A 27,939-nucleotide genomic window follows, 5' to 3' on the forward strand; every position below is an offset into this window, starting at 1 on the left:
CTGCCCTCTCCTGCGCTCCACCTTTGCTCCGAGATGAGTGGCGGGCGGTTGTCACCGCGTGCGGCCGGCACACAGCGTGTGACCGGACTCCCCACTGCAGCCGAGACCCCGGCCCCGGTCTGTCCCTGCGCGGCGGCAGGGTCAGGGCTCGGATCGTGCCCGAGGGTGCCCGGGTCCGCGGCAGGGTGGGGCAGCCGCAGCTCCGGGGCTGTAATTAGATGTAATTAGCGGCCGCGACTCCGGACAGGGCGGGGGCAGAGAGTGGCCCCCTCCCGTCCCGTTGCGGCACGGTCCCAGCGCCCCCAATTCGGCGGCGGCTGCGGGACCGACCGGGCGCGGCGGAGTGGTCCCGTCCCGTCCCGTCGGGTCGAGCCGGCCCGAACGGGGCCGAACCGAGCCGAGCGGAGCGGGGCCGAGCCGATCCGCTCGGACTGGAGCCAGCCCTGCGGCCGCGGGGGCGGCGCGGCGGGCGGTGCCGCGGGCACTAGGACCCCGGTCAGCGCCCGGCGGGGCCGCGCTCAGCGACCGCCGGGGCCGGAGCCACTTGTGGCGACGACGGGGCCATGAGCGGGCGGTTCACAGTCACCGGCGGCGGGGGTGAGCGCCGGGGGCAAGGGGGGCCTGGGGAGGCTCCGGAGGCGGGACACGGTCCGCGACGAGGATCCGTGGGGCAGGACAGGACAGCGTCCGCGGGGAGGGTCCGCGAGAAGGGTCCGCGAAGAGGGCCGGGCGGTCCGAGCACCATGGGGGGCGCGGAGCTGCGGTCGGTCTGGCCCCTCGGAGGCAGTGCAGACCCCCGGAGTAGGGATGGCGCGGAGCTGCGGGATCCAGGAGATGGGAGGTGCGGAGCAGGGAGTGGGGCTCAGCCGCCCGGGCAGGACCCCTCGTCCCAGACTCTTCTCCGCGACCACCTCCGCTCCTCAGGGAGCTCCCCTGTTCCGTCCCCATACCGGAGACTGCCGGAGCGAGGCCCTGCCGCTGCCGGAGCTGCAGCGGGATGGAGCGGGATTGCGGCTGTGGGTCGGCTGTGGGTGCGAGGTCACATACTGCTCCCCAGGGAGCCGTGGTGGAGAGTGGCTGCTGCCCAGCCGGGTGAGGGCAAGTTGTGGCCAGCCCTCGGATGCAGCAGTGCCCACCGGGCTGCCATGGGCACAGGCGCTGGAGCCGGCAGCCATCACCTCGTGGTGCCCAGGGGACGTGGTGGTGGGGCTTTGCTGTCACCAGAGCCGTATCGATCCCAGAAAACCGGCCGACAGCAGCACCGTGCTGCCGGAGCTGTGACCTTGCACCCTCGGCGAAGGGCGCGGGTGGGAGGCGCGAGCAGCCGGACAGACACCACGACACCCGGGCTGGGCTGAGCCTCCGTCAGTGGGCTCTGGCCTTTGGGGCCCTGTCTAGGATCACGCTGTTGTGGGCGATGTAGGGCTGCATCGAGTGGCAAGGGGATGCAGGGACACTTGTCATTCTATGGCAGCTGGGCCAACTGGGCCTGGCCTGTGGGCTATGTTGGGGTGGAGTAGACTGTGATGAGCTGGAGCTGTGGCTGAATTCTGGTGCCCTCCAGGAACAACTCCTCGGTTTGGCAGCCAGTCTGCTGGTGAGGGGGCTGAGGGAAACTGGGGTGGGCATACTGAGTGGCCGTGGTGGGAACAAGGGACACATCCTTCTGGCTGAGCTGTGACCTTGTGCCCTCCCGGAGGACAGCCAGTGGTTGGTTCTGCTAGAGCTGTCTTGTCTTGTGGGGTGGTCGTAGCCATGGCAGGGCGGCTACTTAGGGGTTGGCAGCATTCAGGGATTCCTCACATCCCACATTTCTCCACAGCGCTGAGACCATGGGGTTGGATGGGAGGGGGTGCATGGGGCTGGCGCTTGCAGGACTGGCAGGGGCTGCGGATGGCAGGCGGGAGCTCTGGGCAGGAATGGTCCCAGGAGGGACTCGGCCCTGGGCGAACGCTCGGTGGTTGCCTGGCCACATGTCAGTGTCACGCGTGGCGGGACAGAGTGACGGAGATCTCAGGGATCTCGGGGCGGTGCGGGAGCGAAGGCTGCAGCCGGCCGTGCTGCCAGTGCCGGGGCTGTGCGGGGACCTCCGGGTCAGCTGGAGGGCCCCTGCTCATCCGTGACCTGGCGCCGTGCTCAGGGTGCCTTGCGGCTCCCGGGGCCGCCCTTTGGGAAGGCCCTGCCCGGGAGCGGCCCCAGGCGGGTGGTGCTGAGGAGGGATCTCAGCCCCCGGGCAGGGGCGGTGGCGGCGAAGGAACCGCCCGGTGCCGGGAGGGGCAGGGCACGGACAAGGCTCCGCCGCGGGGCCTCGGGGCCGGGCGCAGGTCACAGCTGGAGTACGGCGGGATGCAGGGCTTGTCCCGGGAAATGGAGGCCGTGCGGGCGGGGGCGGGCAGGGCTGCGCGGGGTCTCGGCGGGGTCCGTGCGGGGTCCGTGCGGGCGGGGGCGGGCAGGGCTGCGCGGCGCCGCCAGGGGGCGGTGACGGGACGGGACGGCTCCGGTGGGGGTGTGCCCCTCCCGACCCCGCCCCCGCCGCCCCGCCCCGCCCCCGGGGCCCGCCGGTGCCGCCGGCCCGCGGGGACCCGGTCCCACCGCCAGCGCAAGGCGGGCCGGACCCCGCGGGACCGGCTCCATGTGCTCCACCTGGGACCCGCCGCGGGGCTGGCCTCCCCCCGGGGGCTGCACGTGTGGGGCTGCCGGCCCCGCGCCCGGTGCGCTGCCCGTGGGGCAGCTGTCCTGACCCGAGAGGGCACCGGGGCACCGCCACCGCGGAGCCCTCTGGGTCCCGAGCGGTCGGGATCGGCGGCAGTAGCCATGGCAACCACCCAGTTAAGGAGCCTCTCTCGTTGCCATGGAAACCGGTCCCGGTGTCACCCTTGCCGTGACTCTCGGTGCTGAGGGGGTCCAGCAGCTCTCTCGGCCCCTCTCTGGGGCCCTGGGGTCATGGGGCTGTGGGCCTTAAGCCATGAGGCAGATGTGTGAGGCTGGCCCTAGGCGGGAGGTGAGGCCCTGAGGGGGGCTTGGGTAGAGTGGGGACCCCACCAGCCCCGGCTGCACCCCCATGCAGGGCCCCTGCCGAGGGCCCCCACTTGGGGCACCGTGCACAGAGGGTACATGTGGGGCTGCTAAGGAGGCTCCCCCAGACCCCCTGTCTCCTCCAGCCTCCTTGCAGACACTCAGGTCAGGTTTGTGGCAGACTGGGTGCCCTTGGGGTATCATTAGAAGAACCAAGGGTCTGCAGCAGGTAGAGGCTGATGATATGGCGGGGTGGAGCAGCCGAAGCCCCATCAGCTGCCTGTAGTAGATTTTCCAAGGAGTCTCCATACCACTGAACACACCACAGGTGCTTCAGGGGGGTGCCAGAGTGCAGGTCTGTGCGCAGGCTGTGGGGCTGAGTGAGGAGTGCTGTGTGGGACACGACACTCCAATGTCTCATCAGCTGATTCTGACAGGGGCTGGCAAGTGGCCATGCAGCTGCTCCTTGGCCATCACTGGGCCCTCAGGCCCTGGCTCAGCAGTGGCTGCCTGGAATCCCCAGGGTACCGCAACTGCCACGGAGCTGCTTGGGGGCTCCTCAGCTGTGTCGCCAGGAGCGGGGCCTGGTGGGAGGAGGCTGCTTCCGCGGCTGATCCCTGTGCCAGGCTGCCCAGCCGCCCACTGCCACGGCCCTGCTGCTGGCAAGACATCTGGGCAAGGGCAGCTGGGGACGCTGCACCAGCTGCGCGCTGTGCTGGGCTCGCATGACGCAGGAGCTCACAGCCTTGCCCCATGGCCTCTGCCAGCCCTGTCCCACTGCTGCTCCTCTGCTCTCAGCCTCAGGCAGCTGCAGTGGCTCCTGTGGCTCCCTTCCCAGCCCCTCAGAATGCTGTACCTCCTTCCATGTCCTGTCCTGCTGCTGCAGCTGGTGTCAAGACCCAGCTGGTGCCCGTGTCAGCTCTGGGCTCGGCTTTTGCTCCATGCTGGTGGCAGGGCCCTAACCTCTCTGGATGGTGATGAACAAGAGTGCTCCATCCTGCCAGGGTGCTGCAGGATGTGTTGCCCCTGGGTTCGTGGAGCTGTCAGGACAGCATGATGAGGGCACACTGTGACGAAAACCTCCCTCTACAACACTTGGCTGGCATCACTGCCCTTCTGCCTGGCTGCACCTCCATCATCTTGGGATCTCTCCTGCCCCAGCTCTTCTTTTCTTTGGGAGCTGCTTGTCCCCATGCCTCAAGCCCTCAGTGCTGGGTGTCCCATCCTGGCAGAATGCGGATGGACAGGCTGTTGGCAGTGCCCAGGGATCACAGCAGGCAGTGCAATGTGCTGACCGGCATCTCCACAGTACAGCCGCCCTCACTGCCCGGGTGGCACACTGCCAGGCTGCCCGCTCCCTGCCCTCAGGAGGTTTCCCAGTCACTCCAGCACGTGTCTCGCTCCTGGGAGGTTTGACCGCTGCTGATAATAGGCAAGGGCTGTGTGGCCGGTGGCCAGGCTTCCAGCCCTGGGAATGTCTGTGAGAATGGATCCCCTCACCCAGGCTCTATGCAGAGGGGTCTGGGACATTCTCAGGAGTCTCTGCAGGGGTACAGGACACTTTGCAGGGATCCTTCTTGGCTTGGTCGCTCTTCATCGTCATTCCTGGGCAGCCTTTGCAGTTAAGTGGGGCACTGATGCTCTGCCTGGCCTGGTGCCAGGATCCTGCCTGCTACTCGGACTCAGGAGCCACTTGCAGTTGATCCCCCACTCAATGGTCAGGGAAGAGTATCTGTCTTCCTCTTTCCCCATGCCCTTGTGCTGCCTGCAGCATGTCTGCAAGCAAGGCATGGGCATGGATGATGCCCAAACCGTGTCAGAGCTCTCCTTTTGACACGCTGCACCAGATACCCCAGTCATGGGCATTTGGACCAGGCTTAAGGCCAGTGCTCTGCTGGGGGATCAAGCCCCCTCAGTCTCCTCTGTCTCAGAGACACCCTCAGTTTGTCCCCACATGCTGGTGGGACCCTGTGCACAGGCTAAGCCAATGCAGTCTTGATAGCGTAGCCCACTGTGCTGCCGTCAAATCCCAGCCCCTGAAATGGAGCCATAATCCAGGGATTAGGGGATTAGTGGTCTTTCACGTGCTCCCTCCCCTGCATCTGTTTTAGTAGGAAAATCCCTCTTGTGCCGAGCCCACGCACTGTGGCCTCCTGCAAAAAACCACCCTCTGGTGCTTGGCACTCACCGTGGCTGGCTGGACCCTGGCCCGCTGCCCTTCTGCCCATCCACAGCCTCCTTGGGGTGGCTGGGGGTGCCCTCTAACCCCCCAGGCCCACATGGGATGGTAGTTTTGTCCACTGCATCCTGTCTGCAGCCCCTTCCTTCCATTCCCAACCCTTGGGAGTGGGCCAGCCCCATGCTCCAGCGCTGGCTCCTGCTCAGGGCTGCGGGATGCAGGTGTGAGGGGTTGGTGCTGCTGCAGCTGGACAGGGGCAGCCCCATGTGGTGACTGCCACACGGAGCCCTGGGTGGGGGGTGCCCACCCTCAGCTGCCCACCCTGAACTGCCCATCCTCCCTGCCACCCTCCTGTGCCACTTGCCATGGAGCTGGGGCTGTGCTGCTGCAGCTCCCCAGGGATGCCAGGTGCCGGGGTCCTGGCTGCAGCCGTAGGGCAGGGATCAACGCTGCCTGCCGGGCCGGGGTGAGGGGTCTGAGCCTCTCTCCTGGCCGCGAGGTCAGGCCGGGGAGCATCTTCGCTGCGGAGCAGCTGGCTCCACACCAGGAGAAAGTAAACAATTAATTACAGCCGTCAAGAAGTAACGGAGGCCAGCGGGCTGTCATGATCTCAGCCTGTGCCGGAGGAGATGCCGGGAGCTGCAGCCAGCTCTGGCTGGGGGATCCTCCCGGATTAAGTGCATGAGAGAACAGGGGGCTTCAAGCAGCCCTGCAGTGTCCCTCTACAATCCCAGCTCGAGAGTGGCCTGTATCCCTGGCCCTGTGGGTGACAGCTGCAAGAGCTGGGCCCCCCATAGACAGCACAGGGCCTGGGAGTTTTGGCCCTATTGCAACCTTTGTCCAAGTCTAAGAAGGTTGTTATGGGTGTGATCCTGGCCCCCTGGTCACCAGGGGAGGTTACATTAAGCCTGTTCCCCTCTGCAGGCAGCATTCCCTGTGCTGCAGGTCAGCTGGCCAGAGGAGGGTTAATCACCTCTACCATCTCCCCAGCCCTCCTGTGGGGTGGTCTGGACGTCCGCCCCCTCCCCCAGGTATCCTGGGTAGTCCTGCTACTGAGGCAGGGATCTCCATCCACGGCCGGAGCCCCGGTGCCCGCAGAGGGGTCCCCTGCGTGACCTGGTGCTGCCCACCCGGCAGCCGTCTGTCCCGGGCCACGGGCCACGCAGACAGGGGCTGCCGTCATCCCGGGGCTCAGCCTCCTCTGGGGATGCGTCTGTCCCGCAGACACGGGTTCTGCCCCGCTGTACACCCCGAGTGTGTTCCAGGTCCCGAGGCTGCTCCGAGGTCCGGTGCGGGAGCTGGTGTGGGGTGCGGGGCGGGTGAGAGGGCCGGTGCGGAGTGCGGGGGCTGGAGGCGGGGTTCGGGGCCGGGGCGGGTGCGGGGTCGGTGCGATTGCGGGGCCGTCCCGTCCGGTCCCGCCCGCGCCAGCCGGGCCCGCAGCGCTGCCCTAGTTCCCCCCCACGCCTGGCGCAGCCGGGAGGCGGCCCCGCTCTGCTCGCTCGTCTTTGTGCCCCCCCCGCCGCCGAGCCCCCCCTCCCCGCCGCGGCGGGGGCAATGCCTCCCGCATACGTGATGAAGCGGGCGGCCGGGCTGGGCTCCGCCGGCATCAGCCGTGAGCCGTGAGCCCGGGCGCCTCCGCACTGCAGCCCCCTCCCACCGGCGCGGGGGGCGGCGCGGGGACGCGGCTGCTGCGGAGCGAGAGCTCCAGCTCCGGCGGCAGCGAGCGGCCGCGGCACCGGCGCCATGCTGAACAACCTGACCGACTGCGAGGACGGCGACGGCGGCGCCAGCCAAGGTGAGGCACCGGCATCGGCACCGACGAGCGGGACAGCGGGACGGCCCGGGGCGGCCGCCCCCGCCGGGCCGGGGGCTGGCACCGGCGCGGGGCAGAAGCGGCGTGGAGCCGGGGGCAGCGGAGGCTGAGGGTGCCTTGCCGCGGGGCAGGCGGGAGGCACCGGCACCGGCACCGGCACCGGCACCGGCACCGGCACCGGCACCAGCACCGGCCGCGACGGCGACTCTCCGCCCGCGGCCCCGCGGGGCTGCGGCGAGCGGTGCGGGGATGCTCCCGCTCCCGGCGCCTCCGCGCAGCCCCGGCCGCACTCCCGCCGCTGCGGCAGCCTCGGGAAGCGGCGGTGCGGCCGAGCTGTGCGGGGCTCAGCGAGGAGCCTCCTCCCGGGCGGGGGCTGCTTGCTGTGCTCCGAGCGACCCTGTGGGGCCGGCCCCGCCGCCTCCCGGACAGCACCCCCAGCCGCTGCACCAGTCCCGCTCCCGCCTGCCCGGGACCCCCACAAGGGTCCCCGCTCCCGGGAGCCCCCCACCCCTGCCTCCCGCATCTGCGCTGCAGCCCCCCCAGCCCTCCCTGCTGCCGCCCCCCATCTCCGGCTACCGCCCCCCATCTCTCCATATCTCCTCTCTCACCCCCGCTGCCCTCCCCCCCTATTCCTCTCCTCTGCCGCCCCCCCATCTCCGGCAGCCGCCTCCCCATCCCGGGCAGCCGCCCCCCGCTCCCTTCTCCGCTCCCGCCCCCCACTCCCTGCCGCCCCCCGCACCCCCCGGAGCCGCCGCCTCTGTCCGCGGTGCTGAAGTGGCCGCCCGGGCCCTGCTCCGGGGCCGCAGGAGCCGTTCGTCCCGGGGCCGAGCCCAGCTGAGCCAAAGCGATCCCTGTCGTGCCGAGTCGAGCCGGTCCGGTCCGGTCCGTGCCGCGCCGCGCTGTGCCCCGTCCCGCTGCAGCCCTGGCGCATCCCCGGCGCAGGGCCGCTGTCCGTCGTGGGCGAGGGGCTGCTCGGCCCCGCAGCAGCCCCGTCCCTGCTGGCGCTTTGGCCTTTGCCCCTCCCGGCATCCGGCACTACTGAGCTGTGTGAGGGTCCCCGTTCCTCCCGGGACCACGTCCATCACCAGGCAGCCACGGAGCATAGGCCCCATTCTTGCGGGTGTTCCTGCAGGGCACATGGGTGGGCTGCAGCCAGGGGAATGCAGTGTTTGCCCAGGAGTACTTGCACTGCCCCTTTGACCCTCCCAGACCCCGCCAAGTCTCTTCTTCGTGGGGTCTATCAAAGCCCCAGCCGGGAGCACATGGCTGGCTATGTCAGTGGTTGTGGGGGTCCCGGCTGCCCACATTGAGGCTCTGGGCACAGCCACAGAGGGGTTCTATGTATTCCTCTGCTCTCCTGACCCCAGTCTGTTTATTTGCTTGCTTATTTGCTGCTCTGCTCAAGGTCAGGGCTAGCAGGAGACTTTTGGGAGCACCTTGCTGGGCTGGGGTTGTCGCACTGGCCCTTGGCCATGCCCTTCCCTGGCCACTTGCCCTCCCCTTGCCCTCTGCAGCACCAGGATCTCTCCCACTCACTGATTTCCATAGCAGCAGTGCCAGCGGCGTGGCAGCAGGCAGTTCTGCCATGCTGGGGTCTTGCAGGAGGGCTGGACACAGTGCCACTACAGATGGACCAGGCAGACTGTCCCTGGAGCTGAGCGTGGTGAGATGGTGCCCTTTGGGACAGTGGGTGAAGGGCTGGAGGAAGCAAGGGCCCGGAGGGCTTGGGGGAGCAGGGATTGTCATAAGAAGGGGCTCAGCTGAGCTCCCCACACAAGGGTGGTTGCAATGGGGGGGTTGGGTTATCCCCCAATGCCAAGGGTCAGCTGAACTCCCATCATGAGGTCTGTCTGCAGGGACCGTGGAAAACCCGTTGGGTGGCAAAGCTGCTGCATGCCAGTGGGCCCCCTCCACATGTCCTGGCTGCTCCCGTGCTGGCTGTCCAGCAACTTGCCAAGCCCAGCGCAAACACTGAAGCCCTGGGTACCACTTAGGCATTATTTGTCAGGAAGGTCAGCAGTGTCCCCACTCAGGTCATGCTCTGGAGCCACATGACAAAGGCTGGAAGGGCTCCAGCTCCAGAAACCCAACAGGGGCTGGAGCAGCACAGACCCTCTGGGGAGATGGTGGGATTGGGGAGCAGGCAGGGCCCCTGCCTGCAGTGTCCGGGCTGGCACCTTGTGCTGCTCTGGTTGGAGTGTTGGGATGTCAGCCGCAGCCCCACTGCAGGGTGCCATGCTGACACCCAGCCCGGGGGCACTGCGATGCCTGGGGAGCCCAGATCCAGGACCAGGAGCTTTGCTGGAATTTGTATCCATGGCCATTTCTAAGGAAGGGCTTGGACTGTCGGAGAATCTGGGAAGCTGTTTAAATGCAGCCAGGCAAAACGCCTGTGCTGGAAATCCTGTGCTGCAGGGCCGGCTGATCAAAGGGAGGATAATCCTGGGTTTAGGAAGGAAGAGGATAGGTCTGAAGTAGCAGTTGGTCCAATTTGGGTCAGGCAGTGAAGGAATCCAGCCCAAAAGGCCACTGGGTGTGCTTGCTGGCTGGAGGGGGAAAGTGCAGCCCTGGGATGGGGGAAGCATCCTACTCCACCATCCCACCCATGACCCCCAGCCCTGCTCCCCTGCCACGCTGCAGCTGGAGCTGGCTCTGCTGTGACACTGCCAGCACGAGCCAGCGCTGCTCTGATCATCAGTGATCTCTGCCTCGGTGGGGCTGCAAGGGCTGTGTGGCCTCTCCAAGGGCCACCCTCCCCAGGGCAGCTGTCAGGCACTCCTGTGCAGGGTAGAAGGAAGCCGTGTGGGCGCAGAGATGCCACTGCATAAGAATACCTTGGCCATCCCCATCTGCCTTAGGTGCCCCAGGCCAACAGCCCAAGGCCAGGCAGTGTGTGTACAGCCAAGTCCCCTTGATAGCCGGAGGTGACAGAACAGCAGCGTGGCTCCCTGGCCAGCAGCTCCTGCAAAACGGCAGCAGCTGGGGACATCAGCCAGGGCCACGTGCTCGCCCATGTGCTCGCAGGCCTGCTGGGGTCACCCTGGGGTGCCCCTTGCTGCAGGCGGAGCCCCGGGAGTCCAGGTGTCCTGTGGCAAAAGTCAAGGTGTCCTGTGTACCTCCAGGACAGCCCCAGGGCATCCCTAGTGCCGTGAGCAGCCATCGCCCTGCTGCTGCCCCTGGGGCTGAGGGGAGCGGAGTGGGGGTGGCACGGGGGATTCCGGAGCTGTCAGCAGCCCCGTGTGGAGTACAGATGGAAGCTCGGAGGGCTGTGAGGTCGGGGCCCCCTCTCACCCCTCTCACTGCACCTCCCGGGCAGTGCCCCAGCCCTAGTGCACGATGTCCCTGGCTGGGGCTCGCTGTGCTCTGGATGCTGCGGAGGGGACGGGCCGGCCGTGGTCGGGTAGCAACCTTGGCAGCAGCTCTGGTTAATTAGCCCGTGGGGGGTGGCTGCTGGGGCTACCCCAGCCAGTGCTCGGTGCCCTGCGCCGTGTAAAGCGATTAGGGAGGATTTGGGATAAGGGACATGACGCTTCCCAACCCAATTTAGGGCTAAGCAAAAAGCCATTAGAAGATCAAATTGTGGCTGGTGCTTCTGCCTGAGCACTGCCTTGGGGGGCTTCGAGGATGCTGTGACGGTCCTTTGGCGCTGCCGTGTTTGCTCTGGGCTGCCCCGGGCAGGCAGGTTGGTGGAAGCCCTGCCGAGAGTGGGGCTGCGCGGTGCCCACGGCGGGGCTGCGGGTTCCTGCCAGCGATCCCGCCGCCAGCCCTTCCAGCCGCCGCAGCAAATTAAAAGGCCGATTCATGTTGAATGATCCCTGGGGAGGGGGGCGGCTGAACGCCGGGATCGAAGCCTGGCACGGCTCGGCTCGGCTCTGCTCTGCTCACACTGTCTCTCCCGGCTCGGCTGCTGGCCTTGGGGCTGCTAGCCCCGTCCAGCGCTCCGGCCCTGCGCTGCTCTGTCCTGGCTGCCCCGTGGCGTTGGTGACACTGATAGTGTCCCACGTGTCCCCAGGGCCGGGAGGCAGCACCCCGTTGTGGCGCTGGGCAGGGCTGGCCGCGGCAGTGGCAGGTGAGGGGCGGGTGCATTGCCCTGCCTGCCCTGCCTGCCCCTGACTTCAGACCACGGGTCTGAGGCAGCTGCCGGGGAGAGGCTGCACCAGCCCCGCTGCGGCAAAATGGTCTCCGGCAGGAGCAGGAGCAGAAGCTGGAGCGCTTTGTCACCTGGGACCCTGCGCCCTGCTGCTTAACTCCTTCCAGTCTGTGGGGCTGGAGCGACGTGGGAGACTGAGAGTCTCCCCAAGCCGTGCTGCATCCTCATGCTCACCAGCCCGGGGCCTCTGCCGGTGCTGATCCTCGCAGCAGCATCGCCAGGCGAGGGGCTCCTGCGCCACGGGCCAGCCCCAGCAGCCTGGGTGATGTCAGCACGGGCCGTGGCCCCGGCGTGAGGAGCTGGCCAGAGGCGGGGGCGGAGAGGCTGCGAGCTGTGGGTGCTGTTGAGGTGCCATGGGTTGGAGCGTGAGCACCCCAGGGTGCTGCTGGTGCCTGTCGTGTGGAGCCGAGCAGGGCCAGTCCCGTGGGGTCGGGGTGGGCTGGGCCGGGGGTCCGGCCGCGCCATCCATCAGGCTCCGGTGGGCCGGGGCGCGGGTGCCATGTGGGGCCAGCGTCCGGCTGCCTGCGCCGTTACATAAGAGCGGGAGCCGAGGCGGCCGTGGCTCGCCGTTGCCATGGAAACCTGCACGGTGATGTCGTCGGCTGGGTACCAGGCGGTGAGGCGAGGCCCCCGCGGGCTCCGTTCTCCCGGAGGGGTCCCAGAGCCTTGCCACGTTTCAAGCACGTCTCCCTGCCAAGCTGCCCGTGTCCCCCGCTGCCACCCAGCCCCAAGGGGAAGGTGAGCTCCAGCCACCCCTGCTCTTGCACCCTTGTGTTGCCACACTGGGGATGGCCGCAGCATCAGCCTGGAGGCTGTCAGTGTGGTGGATGTTTCACATCAATGTGGTCCCCAGAGCTGGTGCACGTGGGCAAGAGCTGTGGCGAGTGGGTGGCTGCCAGCCCACACCATTGCTGTTTGACAGCAGGGTTCAGTGGGGCTTTAGACCAAACACAGAGCAAGGAGCGCATGAGGTTCATGATGAGACCTGTTGTGGGAGATACAGGGCAGGCACATGCCAGTGGTGCAGCCTGGGTGCTGGGTGTGTCTCCAAGGGGACTCGGAGTGAAGCTCGAGGAAACTGTGGGCCAGGGTGTCCCAGTGCCACTGCCATAGCCATTCCTGCACAGGAGGAGCCTGTGGGCTGTGCCTTGGTGTTTGGTTGTGCCCTTGGGGACACTGCTGCCCTGCTGCCCCGTGTTAGAGGAGCTCAGGGATGGTGGGAGTTGGGGACCAGCCCGCAGGTCGGTGTCACCTGTAGCACTTGAGGCTTCACCTCCTGGTCAGCCAGGAGCACCCTGTCTGCCAGGGAATTGCAGATGGTGAATCACCGCTGCACACGGGCTTCCAGGATCCCGAATATGAGTCAACTGGCAGGAGAATGGCGATCTTCAAAGGACCAGGATGCTACAAATGGTCGCAGGGTCTGTCTTGTGACTGCCACCATGAGTGGGTGACTACACTGCTAGGGCACCATCCCTCTGTCCTGGGGCACTCATAGGCTCCATGCTGAAGGATGGTGGAGGGGGCAGTTCTCTCCCAGCCCCAAAGTGTGGAGATGGTCTGTGACCCTGCCCATGCGGGCAGCCTGCCCAGCAGTGCGGTGGCCAATGGCAGTGTGACTGCTCTGGCTGCAGGGCTGTGGTGGTGGGATGGGTGTGTGGCAGGGAGCCTCTCTCCCCCCACTGAGGGCTGGGGACTAGCCTGGCTGCCCAGGTTTACCTGTGCCATGGGTACTTCCCCAGCTGCTCTGCCCAGGACTGCGTCCTTTAGCTCCTGGCCCTCATGACCTGATCCCTCTCTGCTCTGGGCCTTCTCTTGGAGCTGTGCTGCTCCAGCAGTACCATCCTCACTGCTGCTCCATTTCCAGCTTGATTTATTTCTGCTGCTCTGCAGCTCAGCTGTTTTCATCGCTATTAAGCCAACTCCAGGTTTCTTCTGCACTAGGTCATTAATGCAGAGAGTGGCTGTGGCCCCTCTCCTGGTAGTTCAATGGGCCTGGCACTGCTGTGGGTGGCTCCACTGCCCTGAGCATCACCTGTCCTCAGTGATGTCACCTCCAGATGCCTTCCCATCCTGTGGCCCCCACTGCTGTGGTGCGTGTCTGGGAGGAGGACCAGACACCTGGCCAGTCCCCTCACTCCCAAGCACTGGGCAGGGACCATCCCCTCTGCGCTAATGCCGAGAGGCCGTCCACGCGCAACCCGTGCAAACACAGCGCGGAAGGCAGCCCGAGAGCGCTCAGCCTCACGAGTGCGCTCACCCTCACGAGTGCGCTCACCCTCTCGAGTGCGCTCACCTGCACGAGTGCGCTCACCTGCACGAGTGCGCTCACCTGCACGAGTGCGCTCACCTGCACGAGTGCGCTCACCCGCACGCACCCCGCGCCGTGAGTTATTGCTGCCGCGCATCCCACCGGAGGCTTCCCTCCGGATCCGCTCCGCTTGCCTCACTGTGTGGATGGGCTCCGGCGGGTCCACACGTCAGCAGGGCCGGGCAGGGCAGCGTGTGGCTCCTGGGGATGGCAGCCCCTGCCCGTGTGTGGTGTGGGAGGTGATGCTGGTGGCTGGGGCACGGTGCCCACAGCCCTGGCAGCTCTCCTGCAGGAGCCATGGGCAGCTGTGACCCCTCACAGCCGTGACCCTGTGGGGTGGGTGTTCTCCAGGTGTGAGTGGGGCAGGGGCTGCCTGACTGACTCAGTGGTGTCTCCGCAGGCGATGGCAATCCCAAGGAGAGCAGCCCCTTCATTAACAGCACGGACCTGGAGAAGGGCAAAGAGTACGATGGCAAGAACATGGCCCTCTTCGAGGTAGGGCATGCAGGCAGTGGGGCAGGGGGAGGGAGCTGAGCTAAGAAGCTGTTCCACAGCACCCAACCTACACCCCGGGCACTGGGACATGCCAGAGCCCCAGGCCAAGGTTGCTGCACTGCCAAAGCCGTTCCTGAAGGGGCAGAGAGTGGGGTGGCATCTGGTGAGATCTCTGGGGTTGGCTGGGGTCCCAAGGGACTGTCCTCACGACTCGGGATCTGCCCTACACAGGAGGAGATGGATACAAGCCCTATGGTCTCATCCCTGCTGAGTGGACTGGCCAATTACACCAACCTGCCACAGGGCAGCCGGGAGCATGAGGAGGCTGAGAACAACGATGGAGGCAAGAAGAAGCCGGTGCAGGTGAGGACTTAGGAGAGAGGTAACCTTCCCTCCCTCTCCAGCCCATGCCTGTGTAGTGCCAGGCCATAGACTGCCCTGGGAAATGGGGACCCCTTGGCCTCAACCAGGGCAGTTTTACCCTGTGCTCCTGGCTGCTTTGTGGGAGGAGTGGGACCTCTTGCTCCTCTGCCAGCCAGGCCCCTGAGCCCTGATAACTGCTGTTGCCTCAACAGGCCCCACGGATGGGCACCTTCATGGGTGTCTACCTGCCCTGCCTCCAGAACATCTTTGGAGTCATCCTCTTCCTGCGTCTCACCTGGGTGGTGGGGATCGCTGGCATCATGGAGTCATTCTGCATGGTCTTCCTCTGCTGCTCCTGCGTGAGTTTTGGAGCCAGATAAGCCTCTACTGGCCTTGCCCATGGCCTGGGGGCCACCAGTCTGACTGGCTGGACTTTGGAGAGGTGCACTAGCTACCAGCCCCACCATGCCTTGCTCTGCTCCTGCCCCAGCTTCTGCCCCTGCCCTAGCTCCTGCCCCACTTAGAGCAAGGAGAAGCTTTCAGCTTCCCAAAGGAATCAGCAGTGGAATGGTGCTCAAATGGTGACCCAGATCATAGCTGTCATGTAGGGGGATGTGATGGGGGTCCCCTGCTCTGGTACCATGCAGAGAGACACCTCACCAGGACAGTCACCCCAGGGCAGAGGCTGGGAAGAGGCTGGCCTTATCCAGTGTCCTGGGCAGCCTGAGCCCCCCCCAGTGCTGCCAGCCCCTCCAAGGCCTCAGCTCTCTCAGCTGTGCTCCCAGCCCATAGCCCTGCCTGCCCACCCACCCATACATCTATTCCTTCATCCTCCCTGAGCATCCCTGCCCTGTGGCACAGCTCAGCGTGGCCCCAGGGGACCCCATGTCCTAGGATGGCCCCAGCTCGCCCCTGCACTCCCCTGTCCCTCTGCCCAGCTCTTCCTGAGCACACTGTGTTTCTTCCCGCAGACGATGCTGACGGCCATTTCCATGAGTGCGATCGCCACCAACGGTGTGGTGCCAGGTAGAGCCAAGCCCGCGTCCACGCGTGTGCCACGTGTGCGGGCAGCCGGTCCCTGCCGGGTGGGGTGCCTGCAGGGGCTTTTCCCAGAGAGCATCCCCCGGGGCCGCCAGCCGCTCCCCAGCCTTCTGCCAGCAGCCCGCGCGGGATCCCCAGGCCCGGGGAGCGCAGCGCTGGAGCCGCCACCCGTCCCCAAAGCCGCGAGGTGCAGATGGCAGCGAGAGCCGCCAGCCGCGGCTCCTCCCTCCGCCAGACTGGCGAGGCCGCGGGGAGCCGGGAGCCGCACGGCAGGAGGATGGGAGCCGGGCGTGCTGGGTGCCGCGGGCTGGGGGATGCGCTGGGCTCTCCCATCGCCGGACACTGCTGCGTGTGGGCTCTGCCCCGCGGGAGGCACCACGGGGTCCGGCTGGTGCGTGCCCTGGCTGCCTCCCCCGGAACATGCCAGCCCTGCAGAGCCCTGGGGAGCCGTGAGCTGCGCCAGGCTGGGCACAGCACTGACAGCCCAACACGGGGTGTAATTAAAGCTATTTATCATCCTGCTGCCGCAGCGGGACCATCGATCCTGGCAGCCCGGCTCTAAGGGCTCCTCTGGGAGGATGGAGCAGGATATGGCCCAGGTCCCTGGGGCTCCAGCTCCTGTCTGCTGTCCAGGGAACACCTGCGCCATTGGCCATAGCACCTGGTGCTGGGCTCCTGGGGAATGACTCTGCCAGTGTGGTCACTCCTGCTGCTCTGCACCTTTCTCAGTGCTGGAGCAGGGCCTCTGGCTATCCTGGCTCCAGTCTGCCCTCGGGGATACCTGGCAGGGCTGAGGGTGTCACTGGGGTCAGGTTGGGACCCGCTTTTGCTCTCTCTGACAGCGGGTGGCTCCTACTACATGATCTCACGCTCCCTGGGACCTGAGTTTGGTGGGGCTGTGGGGCTCTGCTTCTACCTGGGCACTACCTTTGCCGGTGCCATGTATATCCTGGGCACCATCGAAATCTTGCTGGTATGTACCCGGTCCTTGACTTCTGCAGTGCCATGGGCTCAGCTCCTGGCAGGGCAGGGGGCCTGAAGGGGTCCCCTCTGCAGACTGTTAGCCAGGTGGTGATGCCATGACTCTTTCCCAGGCCTACATCTTCCCGGCCATGGCCATCTTCAAGGCAGAGGACGCCAGCGGGGAGGCGGCCGCGATGCTCAACAACATGCGTGTGTATGGCACCTGTGTGCTGACCTGCATGGCCACTGTCGTGTTCGTGGGTGTCAAATACGTCAACAAATTTGCCCTGGTCTTCCTGGGCTGTGTCATCCTCTCCATCCTTGCCATCTATGCTGGTGTCATCAAATCGGCCTTTGACCCACCAAGCTTCCCGTGAGTACGGGGTCCTGCAGGGAGGCAGCAGGGCTGGGACATTGAAATGCTGAGTGCTGAGAGCCCATGTCCCCCCAGGATCTGCCTCCTGGGCAACAGGACCCTCTCACGCCACGGCTTTGACCTCTGCACCAAGATGGTGGTGGAGGGGAATGAGACGGTTGGCTCCAAGCTCTGGGAGCTTTTCTGCACCTCCCGTTTCCTCAACGCGACCTGCGATGAGTACTTCACCATGAACAACGTCACTGAGATCGAGGGCATCCCCGGCGCTGCCAGCGGCCTCATCCAAGGTGAGCACATGCCAAGAGAGGCATGGGAACATGGGCATGAAGGCATGGGAATGGAGCATGGAGAAGGAAGTGCAAGGGAGCTGTGGTGGGGCAGTGGCTGTGCCTGCTGGGCAGCTCTGCCAGCAGGACTGGTGGAGGTGTGCCGTGGGAGGCTGTCCTAAGCATGGCTCCTCAGCCATGCCAGGTGTGGGGGCAAACAGTCCAGGTGAGAGGGCACGTGGGTGATCCCTGCTGGGGGCCCCTCTGCTCCTGAGGCACAGTGAGCTGTGCTCATGCTGTGGCGGGCAGTGGGACAGACTCCTGCACGGGTGACAGAGCAGGGCGCTGCAGCCACCTGCACGCAGTCTGTGTCAGCCAGTGGGGTGGCTGAGAATGATGCCTAAAGGCTGGGGAGGAATAAATCCTCCCTCTGCTTCCTCTTGGCCTTTGGAAGCGCTGGTATTGATTTGAGGTTTTGAGAGAAGTGATCACCCCTTGGGGCTACTTAGCTGCTGTGGCTACAGCCCTGCTGGGAGAGTGGCCAGGACCACAGAAAGATGCATGAATTTGCTGGGAGGAGCCATTTATGACCTGTTTTTCTGGAGATGCTGGTACATCTGCCAGGTGCTCACGCTCAGCAGTGGGTGGCAGAGGCTGATGCTCTGTGCCACATTCAGAGGGTGTCTGCAGACCCCCATGCCGGAGTGGTTGTTGGCACTCAGGAAAGCAGCAGAGCCACGAGCAGTATTAATCCTCCCTGATGGCTGCGGGGCTGCCCCAGCCATCCTGCCCTGGTGTCTGCGTGGACACAGGCATGGGAGCTCAGACTTGGCTAAGCACGTGGTGCTCAGGGCTGCAGCTGTGACCGTGATTAGCAGAGTGCAGTCACAGGGTGTTTGGGAGCCTCATGATGGTGTCCCACTCTGAGGTCTTTTGGGTCAGATAAGGGATTCCTGGCTTTTTTAAGGTATTGGGTGGAACCTGCTCCTTTTGGCAATGGTGCTGCTGGGGAGGGGGTGCAGACCCTCATCCACCCAGCTGGTCTCTCTCAGGGCAACAGGAAGCAAACACTCCTGCACTGGGGACAACAGGATAGAGCCAGGACCCCACTCTGGGGTGGCTGGTGACATGGGTGACCAGCCCAGCAGCATCTTGAGACAGGTGGCACAGTTTGACCCTGGCAGAGATGACTGGAGCTTGCTGTGCCATACGTGAGGGGTCTCCCTGTAGGGAGAAACACACATTTCTGGGAGGATGAGACAGGCGAGGGGGTTGCCAGCCCCATCTGTCACCTGTGCGCAGCCATGAAGGGCGCTCAGTGCCTGGGGCTGAGGGCTGGTCCCCTTTGCCTTTTGCTGTAGCCCCCTGGCAGTGACATGCCAAGGGCAGTTGCCTCAGCCCACCCTGCCCGGTGCTGGCTGCTCTCCACTGCTCCAGTTTCTCCCTGCAATCTGCGGCCAAAACAGCACGCGGAGGGACACTAAGCCTGTTACATCAGCCCCGCACTCATAATCCCATCAAAAACATTATCAAGTTACTTTGACACGATCCACTTCCCTTAAACCTGTGTTGATCAGCATTAATTATATTACCCTCTTAATTATTTGCTACTGCAATCTCAGGTCAGCTGCTCTGGCATCTTGCGGAGGCGCTGCCAGCAGCAGTATGAACCTGCTCTGGTTGCCCACCTATGCTGCCATCCTCAGCCTCTGGTCCCGTAGCCCCGTCTGCTGGCTGAGCCGGCTGCTCAGTGAGGCCGGGGAAGGGGAGGGAGAACCAGACCCTCTCCCTCCGGCTCCATCCCTGTGGGGCGGGGATGCTGTGCTGGGTATGGGGCTTGTGGCCATCTGATACCGGCGGCACTGCCCGGCTTCCTCCCTCCTCGCAGAGAACCTCTGGAGCTCATACCTGACCAAGGGCGTGATCGTGGAGAAGCGGGGGCTTCCCTCAGTGAGCTCCCCCGACACCCCAGTGGACATGGACCAGCCCTACGTCTTCAGCGACATGACGTCCTACTTCACCCTGCTCGTCGGCATCTACTTCCCCTCAGTCACAGGTGGGAGCCTCCTGGGTCCCGCTCCGGGCACAGCGGGCACGTGCGGCCGGGCGTGCTCCGCGGAGCCCCACGTGTGCCACCCCCGCGCGGCTGCGGCGGTGACAGCGGCGGTGACAGCGGCGGTGACAGCGGCGGTGACAGCGGCGGCGCGGGGGCGGCCGGTCGCCATCGCCTCCCACGCAGCCGCCCGCGCTCCAGATCTGACGGTGCCGCCCGGTGCGCGCTGACGTTCCGCCGCTTGGGTATTTTTAGCTCTCCGGGGGCAGAGGAGCCCCTCCACCCCGCCACAGTCCCGCTGCCGAGCCGAGCGGGGCGAAGCCTCCGGGGCTCCCCTGCAGCTCCGCCGGGGCCAAAGCCGGCGGGAGCCCCCGGGTTGCCCCGGGGACAGCGAGCGCTGGAGGGTCCGGCGCTGCGGGGTCCCCGGCAGCCGCTCAGCCTCCGCTGCCCTCCGTCCGGCCGCCCGTTCAGCAGCAGGTGCCGGGTTCCGCAGGCCGCCTGTCCCCCGGTGCCGCGGGATCCTGCCCCGGCTGCTGCTGCGGCCGGAGCGCGGGTCATCCCTCGGGCTGTGTTGAACCCGCCTGTGCAGTCGTGTCCCTGCCTGACCTCCTGCCCTCCCAGAGCAGCGTCGGGGCTGGACCCTGTCCCTGCCCCTGCGGCAGCCACCGTCCCTGCCTGAGCTAATTAAGGGCTAATGAGACAAGGCACTTGAGAGCTTTTGAGCCTAATCCTTGAGTGGCCTCAGACTGCGGTTTGGGGTAGGGGGGGAAGCGCTGGGGGGGATGAGAAGAGCAGGCTGGGTACCCCAAGCTGCAGCAGTGCCTTCTCCACTGCCCATCCTGTCTGCTTCCCATCGTGATGCACACCGAGCAGTGCCCCGCTGTGCCCAGGGCTCACGCGTTGCCTGGCATGAGGGCATCTGGGATGGGTATGGGCTGTAGCTCTACTCCCCCTGACACCATCCCCTCTTTCCCCAGGCATCATGGCTGGCTCCAACCGCTCTGGAGACCTGCGGGATGCCCAGAAGTCCATCCCCACGGGCACCATCCTGGCCATTGCCACCACCTCTGCGGTCTGTATCCTTCAGAGCTTGCCTGAGCCTGGGCTCTGGGGCTGAGGGTGGGTGGGCTCTGCAGGGCAGGTTGATCTTGGGTGCTTCACTGGGCTGGGAACAGGGTCCCAGCACCCCACTAGCTGGGCAGGCAGGACTCTGCATCCTCCTGGCTCTCCTTGACCACCCGGCAGATATCAGCTCTGTTGTTCTCTTTGGAGCATGCATCGAGGGGGTCGTCCTGCGTGACAAGTGAGTGTCCCAAGGCCATGGGGGCATGGGGAGAGTCTGGCAGCCCCCCAGAACAGGATGGGGCAGGGGCAGCCCCAGGGGCAGACAGAGGTGTGGGGAAGGCTGCAACCAGGATACACTGGACAGATATTGGGGCACTGGGGGGGTTTGTGGGTGTCACCGGGCAGGGGGGCTGGAGCTTGTAACAGGCACTGAGGCCTGCAACCCCCATCATCCATGTTTTGCTGCATTCCTCCCGCTCCGCGGCTGCAAGCAGACACTTGTTTGTCAACAGGCAGGGCTGCCTGTGCTCCTGCCTATCTGGGGCAGCCCTGCTCACCGCACGTGGCAGGTGACACTTCTGGGTCGCCAGCACCAACACAAACAGGATCCAACTGCACGCATCATCCCCGGCACAGGGACGAGGAGTCCTGTCCCACACCTGCCCTTGTCCTTGGCCACGCTAACGGGTACAGGGATGAGGACGGACCTCTGGCACCCTCTGCTCCATTGCTCACCCCTTGAGGGGGTGGGCCCTTGCTCAGTTGTGTCGCATCCCCCCAAAGTGGTGTCGTTGTGGGGGGCTGGGTTGTGCCACTGTGGTGCTGGTGCTTTCGGGGCTCGGTCATGCCCCGAAACCGCAGGTGATGCTGATGCCCCGCAGGTTTGGCGAGGCTGTCAACGGGAACCTGGTGGTTGGCACCCTGGCGTGGCCGTCCCCGTGGGTCATTGTCATTGGCTCGTTCTTCTCCACCTGTGGGGCTGGATTGCAGAGTCTCACTGGAGCCCCCCGCCTTCTGCAAGCCATCTCCAGGGATGGGATCGTACCCTTCCTCAGGGTAGGTTGCCTGCGAATCCGGTGCTGCCCTACCCTGAGCGCCCACAGTGTCTGCAGATCCCACCAGCACGAGAGAGCGGTGGGAACCCACCCTGCCTCCTGCCGGGGGCAGCCCCACGTCCCTGCCCTCATCCCGCCGGCACCGGCAGGGCGGTGGGCGGCCGTGGTGGCTCTGGCTGCGGTATCGGTGGGAGGAGAGTGTCGGGAAAGGTCAAAATTCCCTCCCCCCCGCTGCCGTGCCGCTTCATATTTTATCTGCTCTCTGAAGACGCGTTCCCACAACCTCATCTCTCCAAATCCAACCCGACAGCTCCCCCCAGGGAAGAGCAGGCTAATTTTATCCTCCCTCCTTCTCCTTGCCAGCCCCAGCCCGAGCTCTCGTTCGCGCCGCCCGCACCCTCTAATGCGTCCGGACACGCGCCCCCGGCCCCCTCCCCGGCCCCCCCGGGCCCCACAGCCGCAGGAGGGGCCACTCTCCCCCGCCTGCGTGGCCGTCCCAAGCGCAGGGTGCCCCACTCTCTGCTGGCTGTGGCCAGGCTGTGAGCTGGGGCTCGTCCCTGCTGGGGATGCAGGGGCTGGGTGTGGAGAGAGCCACGGGATCTGCCGGGAATGGGACTGTACTGTCAGTAGGAACCAGCCCTGGGAGGTTCCAGCATGGGACATGTGCCAGCTCACAGCACACAGCGCTCCTGCCAGGGCTGGGTATACGGGAGGGTCCAGTCTCATCAGGCTGCACTGACTACCCTTGCCCAGGGCTACAGGGCCCCGCAGAGCCTGACGCGCCCCTCTCCCCCCGCTTCCAGGTCTTCGGCCACGGCAAAGCCAATGGGGAGCCGACATGGGCCCTGCTGCTCACAGCCTGCATCTGCGAGATCGGGATCCTGATCGCCTCCCTGGACGAGGTGGCTCCCATCCTCTCCATGTAGGCAGCGTGCTGTCGACCCGCACCTTCACAAGCAGCGGGTGGCGTGTGTGGGTCTCTGCTCCTTGTTGGGGGGGAATGCACCTGCTGCCCTGGCCCCTGCCTGGGAAGAAGGGGCCCTGCAGGCACTTAGGGGTCCCATCTTGGTCAGCATTGAGGATTAGTTTCTCCATGGCACTGCTTCTCTGTCCATCAGTGGGGCCTGCTCCAGCATTGGCCACCCCGGGGCCAGGCGATGTGGAGACTTCAGTCCCACACAGTGCACCCACTCAGCCCCCTACTCTCTCCTGCAGGTTCTTCCTCATGTGCTACATGTTTGTCAACCTGGCATGTGCGGTGCAAACACTGCTGAGGACGCCCAACTGGCGGCCCCGTTTCCGCTACTACCACTGGTGAGCCAGGCAGGATGGGGCAGGACACCCCAGGACACCCCGGTGTGGGGAACCCAGGGCATGCTGACAGCTCTGTGCTCTCTGCAGGACCCTGTCCTTCCTGGGCATGAGCCTCTGCCTGGCACTGATGTTCATCTGCTCCTGGTACTACGCACTGGTGGCCATGCTGATCGCTGGCCTCATCTACAAATACATCGAGTACCGCGGGTAAGGGAGGCCGTGGTGCCACAGGTCCTGGCCAGCGCCCCGTGGCCACATGGCCTCTCAGCGTGGCTGCTCAGCTCCCCAGGCTCCTTGTCCCAGGATGCTCCAGGGTGCCAGCGTGGTGCTCTGTGGCCGGAGCTATGGGCATCCCTTATGTGCTGCTGGTTCCTGCAGGGCGGAGAAGGAGTGGGGTGATGGGATCCGGGGCTTGTCCCTGAGTGCAGCCCGCTACGCCCTGCTGCGGTTGGAGGAAGGGCCCCCGCACACCAAAAACTGGAGGTAAGGCTGGGCAGGGAGATGGGGATGTGAGGGTTCTGGGGAAGGGACAAGCTGGCTGCGGGCACTGACTGCAGGACCCTCCTTCCAGGCCGCAGCTGCTGGTCCTGGTCCGCGGGGACCAGGAGCAGAATGTGGTGCACCCGCAGCTCCTGTCCTTCACGTCACAGCTCAAGGCTGGGAAGGGCCTCACTATCGTGGCCTCTGTGTTGGAAGGGACCTTCCTGGACAACCATCCTCAGGCGCAGAGGGCAGAGGAGGTGAGAGCTGCCTGCATTGGGACAGGCTGTGCCAGCAGTAGGTGCTCCTGGTCCCCAGGTGCCCAGGCTTGTTTCTGCCCCCTGGCCAAGGCTGGTGGCCCTGGGATGGTCCAGAGAATTTTGGAGTGGCATCAGGCAGAGCCTGAGGATCCATGCTTCACCGGTGCTCACAGCAGGGACCTCTGGACCCCTCTTCCCCTCCAAGACACCAGAGATGCTGGCACCAGGCAAGCACTGGTCCCAGTCTTGGCCAGCTGCTGCAGGACTTGGCACAGCATGGCACGTCACAGCACAGCACAGTGCCCAGCCAGGGGCTGCTGGGCTGAGCGGGCTCCACAGCCTCAGCACTCACCACAGCCTCTGTGGCCCTGGTGACAGGCAAGGTGGGAGTTGAGCCTTTCCCCGCCAGAGTGAGAGCACTCCCCACCCCCTGCACCCGCGGGGCGGCACATTAATGAGATTAAGCCCTCGGAAGCAAACAGTTTCTCTCCCATGCAGACATGTTATAATTTCTCTGAGTAAATAACTCTAATTGCTGCTCTGCTGCCTGTCAGAGCCCTGGCACAAGGACACCCTCCGCTCTGCACGGTGCAGAGCTGTGTGCCAGCTCTGTGCACCGTTTGGTATCAGCCCCCTGGCCTGGAGCCACCAGCCTGCCATGGGGCACAGAGACCCAGGCACCCTGTGAGGACCTGCACCCCACACCTCACAGCCCTGTACCTGCACCCCCCCATTCTGTACCCTGTATCCCACGCCCTACACCCTGTACCTCATCCGGCCTGGGTTGGGCCACTGCTGGGCCTGGCAGCTGCTGTGCCTGTGATCCACACCCGTCCCCAAGGCCCTGGAATCTCTGACTTCCTTCTCCCTTGCAGTCCATCCGGCGCCTGATGGAAGCGGAGAAGGTGAAGGGCTTTTGTCAGGTGGTGATCTCCTCTAACCTGCGGGACGGCATGTCCCACCTCATCCAGTCCAGCGGGCTGGGGGGGCTGCAGCACAACACAGTGCTGGTGGGCTGGCCCCGCAGCTGGCGCCAGAAGGAGGACCACCAGACCTGGAGGAACTTCATTGGTAGGCACCGTGGAGGGTGGGCACTGCCGGACTTGGGGGGCTGCAAGCTGCCCTGGCTGACGTGGCCCTTCCCCTCCCAGAGTTGGTGCGAGAGACCACAGCTGGGCACCTGGCCTTGCTGGTGGCCAAGAATGTTGCCATGTTTCCGGGCAACCAGGAGCGGTTCTCAGAGGGCCACATTGATGTCTGGTGGATTGTCCATGATGGGGGGATGCTGATGCTGCTGCCCTTCCTCCTGCGGCAGCACAAGGTAGGCTGGGCCCTGCAGTGCGGGGCTGGGGCTTGGGCTGCGGCCGTCCCTGTCGAGCCGTGCCCAAGCCTCCCCCATCCCTTGCAGGTGTGGCGTAAGTGCAAGATGCGCATCTTCACGGTGGCACAGATGGATGACAACAGCATCCAGATGAAGAAGGACCTGACCACATTCCTGTACCACCTGCGCATCACCGCAGAGGTGGAGGTGGTGGAGATGGTGAGTACTGGGACGGGACATGTGCTGCAGGCAGAGATGCTGTGCATAGGAGGGCCAGACAGAGCCTGACATGGAGCACACAGCACCATGGGGGGACATGCTGAGCCATGCTGGAAGCAGTTGGTACAGCTTACCTTGCCCCAAATTTCTCCTGTTCTCCCCACAGCATGAGAGTGACATCTCTGCCTACACCTATGAGAAGACGCTGGTGATGGAGCAGCGTTCCCAGATCCTCAAACAAATGCACCTTACCAAGAATGAGCGGGAGCGGGAGGTGAGGCTGCAGGACAGGCTGGGTGGGCTCTGACCCCTGTGGTGGCTCTGATGTGAACCGAGCTGCCCTGCAGCTCTACACTCTCATCCTGATGAAGAACTGGGCTTCAGGCTAGGCTCCGCCCAGCCAAGCCCTCTTGTGCCCCAGTCCCTTGGCTGACCCCTCCCGCACAGATTCAGAGCATCACGGATGAGTCCCGTGGCTCCATCCGGCGCAAAAACCCGGCGAACACGCGCCTGCGCCTGAACGTCCCCGAGGAGCAGGCTGCCGACGGCGAGGAGAAGCCAGAGGAGGAGGTGAGGCGTGGTACCAAGACATGGTCAGGCAGGTAGCTGGCCCCAGGCCCTTCCCACCATTCCCCTCTTCCCTCTGCAGGTCCAGCTAATCCATGACAAGAATGCCACCACCTTCTCCAGCAGCTCTCAGTCCCCTGGTGATGAGGTAGAGGCAGCCCCTGAGAAGGTGCATCTTACCTGGACCAAGGAGAAGTCCGTTGCTGAGAAGAACAAGAGCAAGAGCCCTGTCAGCCCCGAGGGCATCAAGGACTTCTTCAGCATGAAGCCGTATGGCCCCCCATGCTGCTACCTTGTCCCACCCATGCCCTGTGATCCTGGCTGTCCCTGCCTGCCCCAGCCAGGCGGGTGCAGGCAGGGCCTCAGCAGCACCAGCTCGATCCTTGCCCCAAGGAGTGGTCAGGCAGCCTGGGTGCTCTGAGTGCGCCCTCGCCGAGGGGCTGGGGGCAAGTGGGGAGGGGTCCCTGTGTAGAACTGTGCTGGCAAGGGATGGGTGTGCTGCAGAGAGTGGGGGTGCACACCTGGTGTTCATCACTCTCTCTCTCTCTCTCTCTCTCTCTCTCTCTTCCTCTCTCTCTCCGACCTCATGATGCTTCTGGCAGGGAGTGGGAGAACCTGTAAGTCTGGGTTTGGCTGGGTGCCGGGGAGGGTGGGGGGAGCTGGGTTGTGCTCATGGGGCAGCATCAGGGCTGCCCCTGTGCAGGAGGGTGGCTCAGTGAGCTGTGACAGCTGCAGTGCCAGACAGTTCACTCGGGCAGCGTGCGGCGGCTCTGGCTGCCAGCCCCGTGCTCCGCGCACTGCCCGCACCACACGCTCATTGACTGCCCCGTTGTGCTGCCAGCAGCTCCCTGCGAGCCTGGGCTCAGGCACCCATGGTGTCACTCACACCGTCTGCTCCTGCTCACTCCCACTCAAGCCTGCCCCCAGGCAGCTGTGATTGCCACTGTCCATGGACACCATGCATGGCCCTGTGGAACATGGCCACTAGTGCAGGCTCAGTCACCAGTGCAGTGCCTGGCAAAGCTTGCTGCAGGCTGAGTTTGTGCTGCAGTGCAGCCTGGACTGCTCTAGGGCAGGAGGCCACTGTGCCCTGTGGCCCCTTGGGCCTGGTGTGGGGCTGGAGGCTCACTGTACCTGTCCCGTGCCCACACGTGCTGTCACCCACAGGAACCAGTCCAACGTGCGGAGGATGCACACGGCTGTGAAGCTCAATGAGGTGATCGTGAAGAAGTCCCAGGATGCCAAGCTGGTCCTGCTGAACATGCCAGGGCCTCCCCGTAACCGGAAAGGGGATGAGAACTGTATCCTTCCTGTGGGACCAGTAGTCAAAACCCATCTATGCCAGGGGCACCAGGGTCCATGCCTTCCCCAAAACTGGTGGGTCTTTTAGGCGAGTGCCAGGAGGCACAGGTCTCGTTCCTGAGCTTGCACCACCCCCAAACCTCCTGCTCCTGACTGGGTCCAGCAGCTCTCATTGGCACCAGCCTGCCCCTTCTGCACATGATGGGTGGTGGGACCACATGACATTGCACCTACAACCCATGGGTGCAATGGCACTTGACAGGGGCCTGAGCAGGGATCTGTGGGGCTCAGCCTTCTGCTGGCTCACTCACTGTGCCCACTGCACAGCACCAGCACGGCTGGGCTTCCCTGGCCCCTTGGCTTGGGACTGACCCCGCCAGCTCCTGGCTCTGGTGAGGAGGTATCAGTGCTGGAGGCTCAGCTGGGGCTGGGCAGGGATGGCACAGGGCTGTCCCCATGCTCCAGTGTGAAGTTTGTCCTCCTTGACAGCTGTGCAGACATGGAGTTCCTGGAGGTGCTGACGGAGCATCTGGACAGAGTGCTCCTGGTGCGTGGTGGAGGCCGGGAGGTCATCACCATCTACTCCTGAAAGACGGCGAGAGAGAGAGAGGTTTGTCTGCACACCGAGAGCCCCGCCACCCCTTTGCACCGCGCTCCCGGAGGGGAGGAGGGAAGGCCGGATGGCAGCCGGTGCGCAGAACCTTCTCCTGGCTTTGGCCGTGCCCCTGATCTCTCCATTCGAACTGCAGCACCAGATCTTCCGGGAGCATCCAGCACCAGAGCAGCTGTTTCTCATTGCAACACCACAGCACTGCTGTCCTTGTTTATATATAAATATATACAGTGAACCGCGGACTGAGCATCAGAGCTCGGCGCTGCCGCCACCGCCAGCCCCAGCACTGCCGCTGCAGCCCCTGGCCGGGCAGGAGGGCGGCTGTGCCGAGACGGACCTTGGCCCCACCGTGCTGCTACTCCTGCACAGACTGGACGTGCCCGTGCCCTGTGCCTCCCTGCGAGAGAGAGGCCCCCACACCGCGCTCCCCCGCTCCTCTGCCCGCCTCCGGCAGCGCCCGGGGCCGCTCCCCACGCGGCCCCTCACCGCCCGCCACCGGCCCGGACAGCCCCGGCTCGCCGCCGCCTCGGCACCGGCCTCTCTGGAGACCGCGGGCTGAGCTTGTGGAGATGCAGCACGATGGTTTGGAGGAGGCAGAGGGTGGGGGGCGGCTGCGTGGGGTCAGGTACCGGAGCACAGCGAGGCCGTGAGAGCAGGAGCCCTGCCCTAGGGTGGTTGGGGGTGTTCCCTGTGCCCCCTGCCGGAACTCGGGGCTCTC

General features: G+C 65.1%; 1 protein-coding gene across 21 annotated transcripts; it reads left to right on the forward strand.

Moving 5' to 3' along the window:
• The first annotated feature begins 511 nt into the window (after nt 1-511).
• Nucleotides 512-27,463, forward strand: SLC12A5 (solute carrier family 12 member 5). Of its 21 annotated transcripts, XM_086853264.1 has the most exons (27): nt 13,226-13,543; nt 13,869-13,963; nt 14,195-14,326; nt 14,539-14,685; nt 15,298-15,352; nt 16,210-16,340; nt 16,462-16,703; nt 16,782-16,993; nt 18,861-19,028; nt 20,003-20,101; nt 20,271-20,328; nt 20,972-21,146; nt 21,949-22,067; nt 22,361-22,459; nt 22,547-22,666; nt 22,838-22,942; nt 23,031-23,199; nt 24,075-24,270; nt 24,351-24,520; nt 24,608-24,739; nt 24,906-25,013; nt 25,124-25,309; nt 25,389-25,576; nt 25,909-25,923; nt 26,474-26,607; nt 27,106-27,218; nt 27,358-27,463. In XM_086853264.1, the coding sequence occupies exons 1-26, from the start codon at nt 13,333-13,335 to the stop codon at nt 27,195-27,197; spliced, it is 3,558 nt and encodes a 1,185-aa protein (XP_086709390.1). In that variant the 5' UTR covers nt 13,226-13,332; the 3' UTR covers nt 27,198-27,218; nt 27,358-27,463. The 21 variants fall into 21 exon arrangements, 8 of the variants coding, with proteins under 8 accessions (XP_086709393.1, XP_086709392.1, XP_086709394.1 ...); XR_015277090.1 differs by lacking the exons at nt 13,226-13,543; nt 25,909-25,923 and adding an exon at nt 512-597 and having other exon boundaries at nt 25,187-25,309; nt 25,389-25,590; XM_086853267.1 differs by lacking the exon at nt 13,226-13,543 and adding an exon at nt 512-597 and having other exon boundaries at nt 27,106-27,463.
• The last annotated feature ends 476 nt before the right edge of the window (nt 27,464-27,939 follow it).

The sequence above is a fragment of the Cyanistes caeruleus genome, chromosome 16 (genome assembly GCF_971803275.1).
Source record: "Cyanistes caeruleus chromosome 16, bCyaCae1.hap1.1, whole genome shotgun sequence".
Taxonomy (NCBI): Eukaryota; Metazoa; Chordata; class Aves; order Passeriformes; family Paridae; genus Cyanistes; species Cyanistes caeruleus.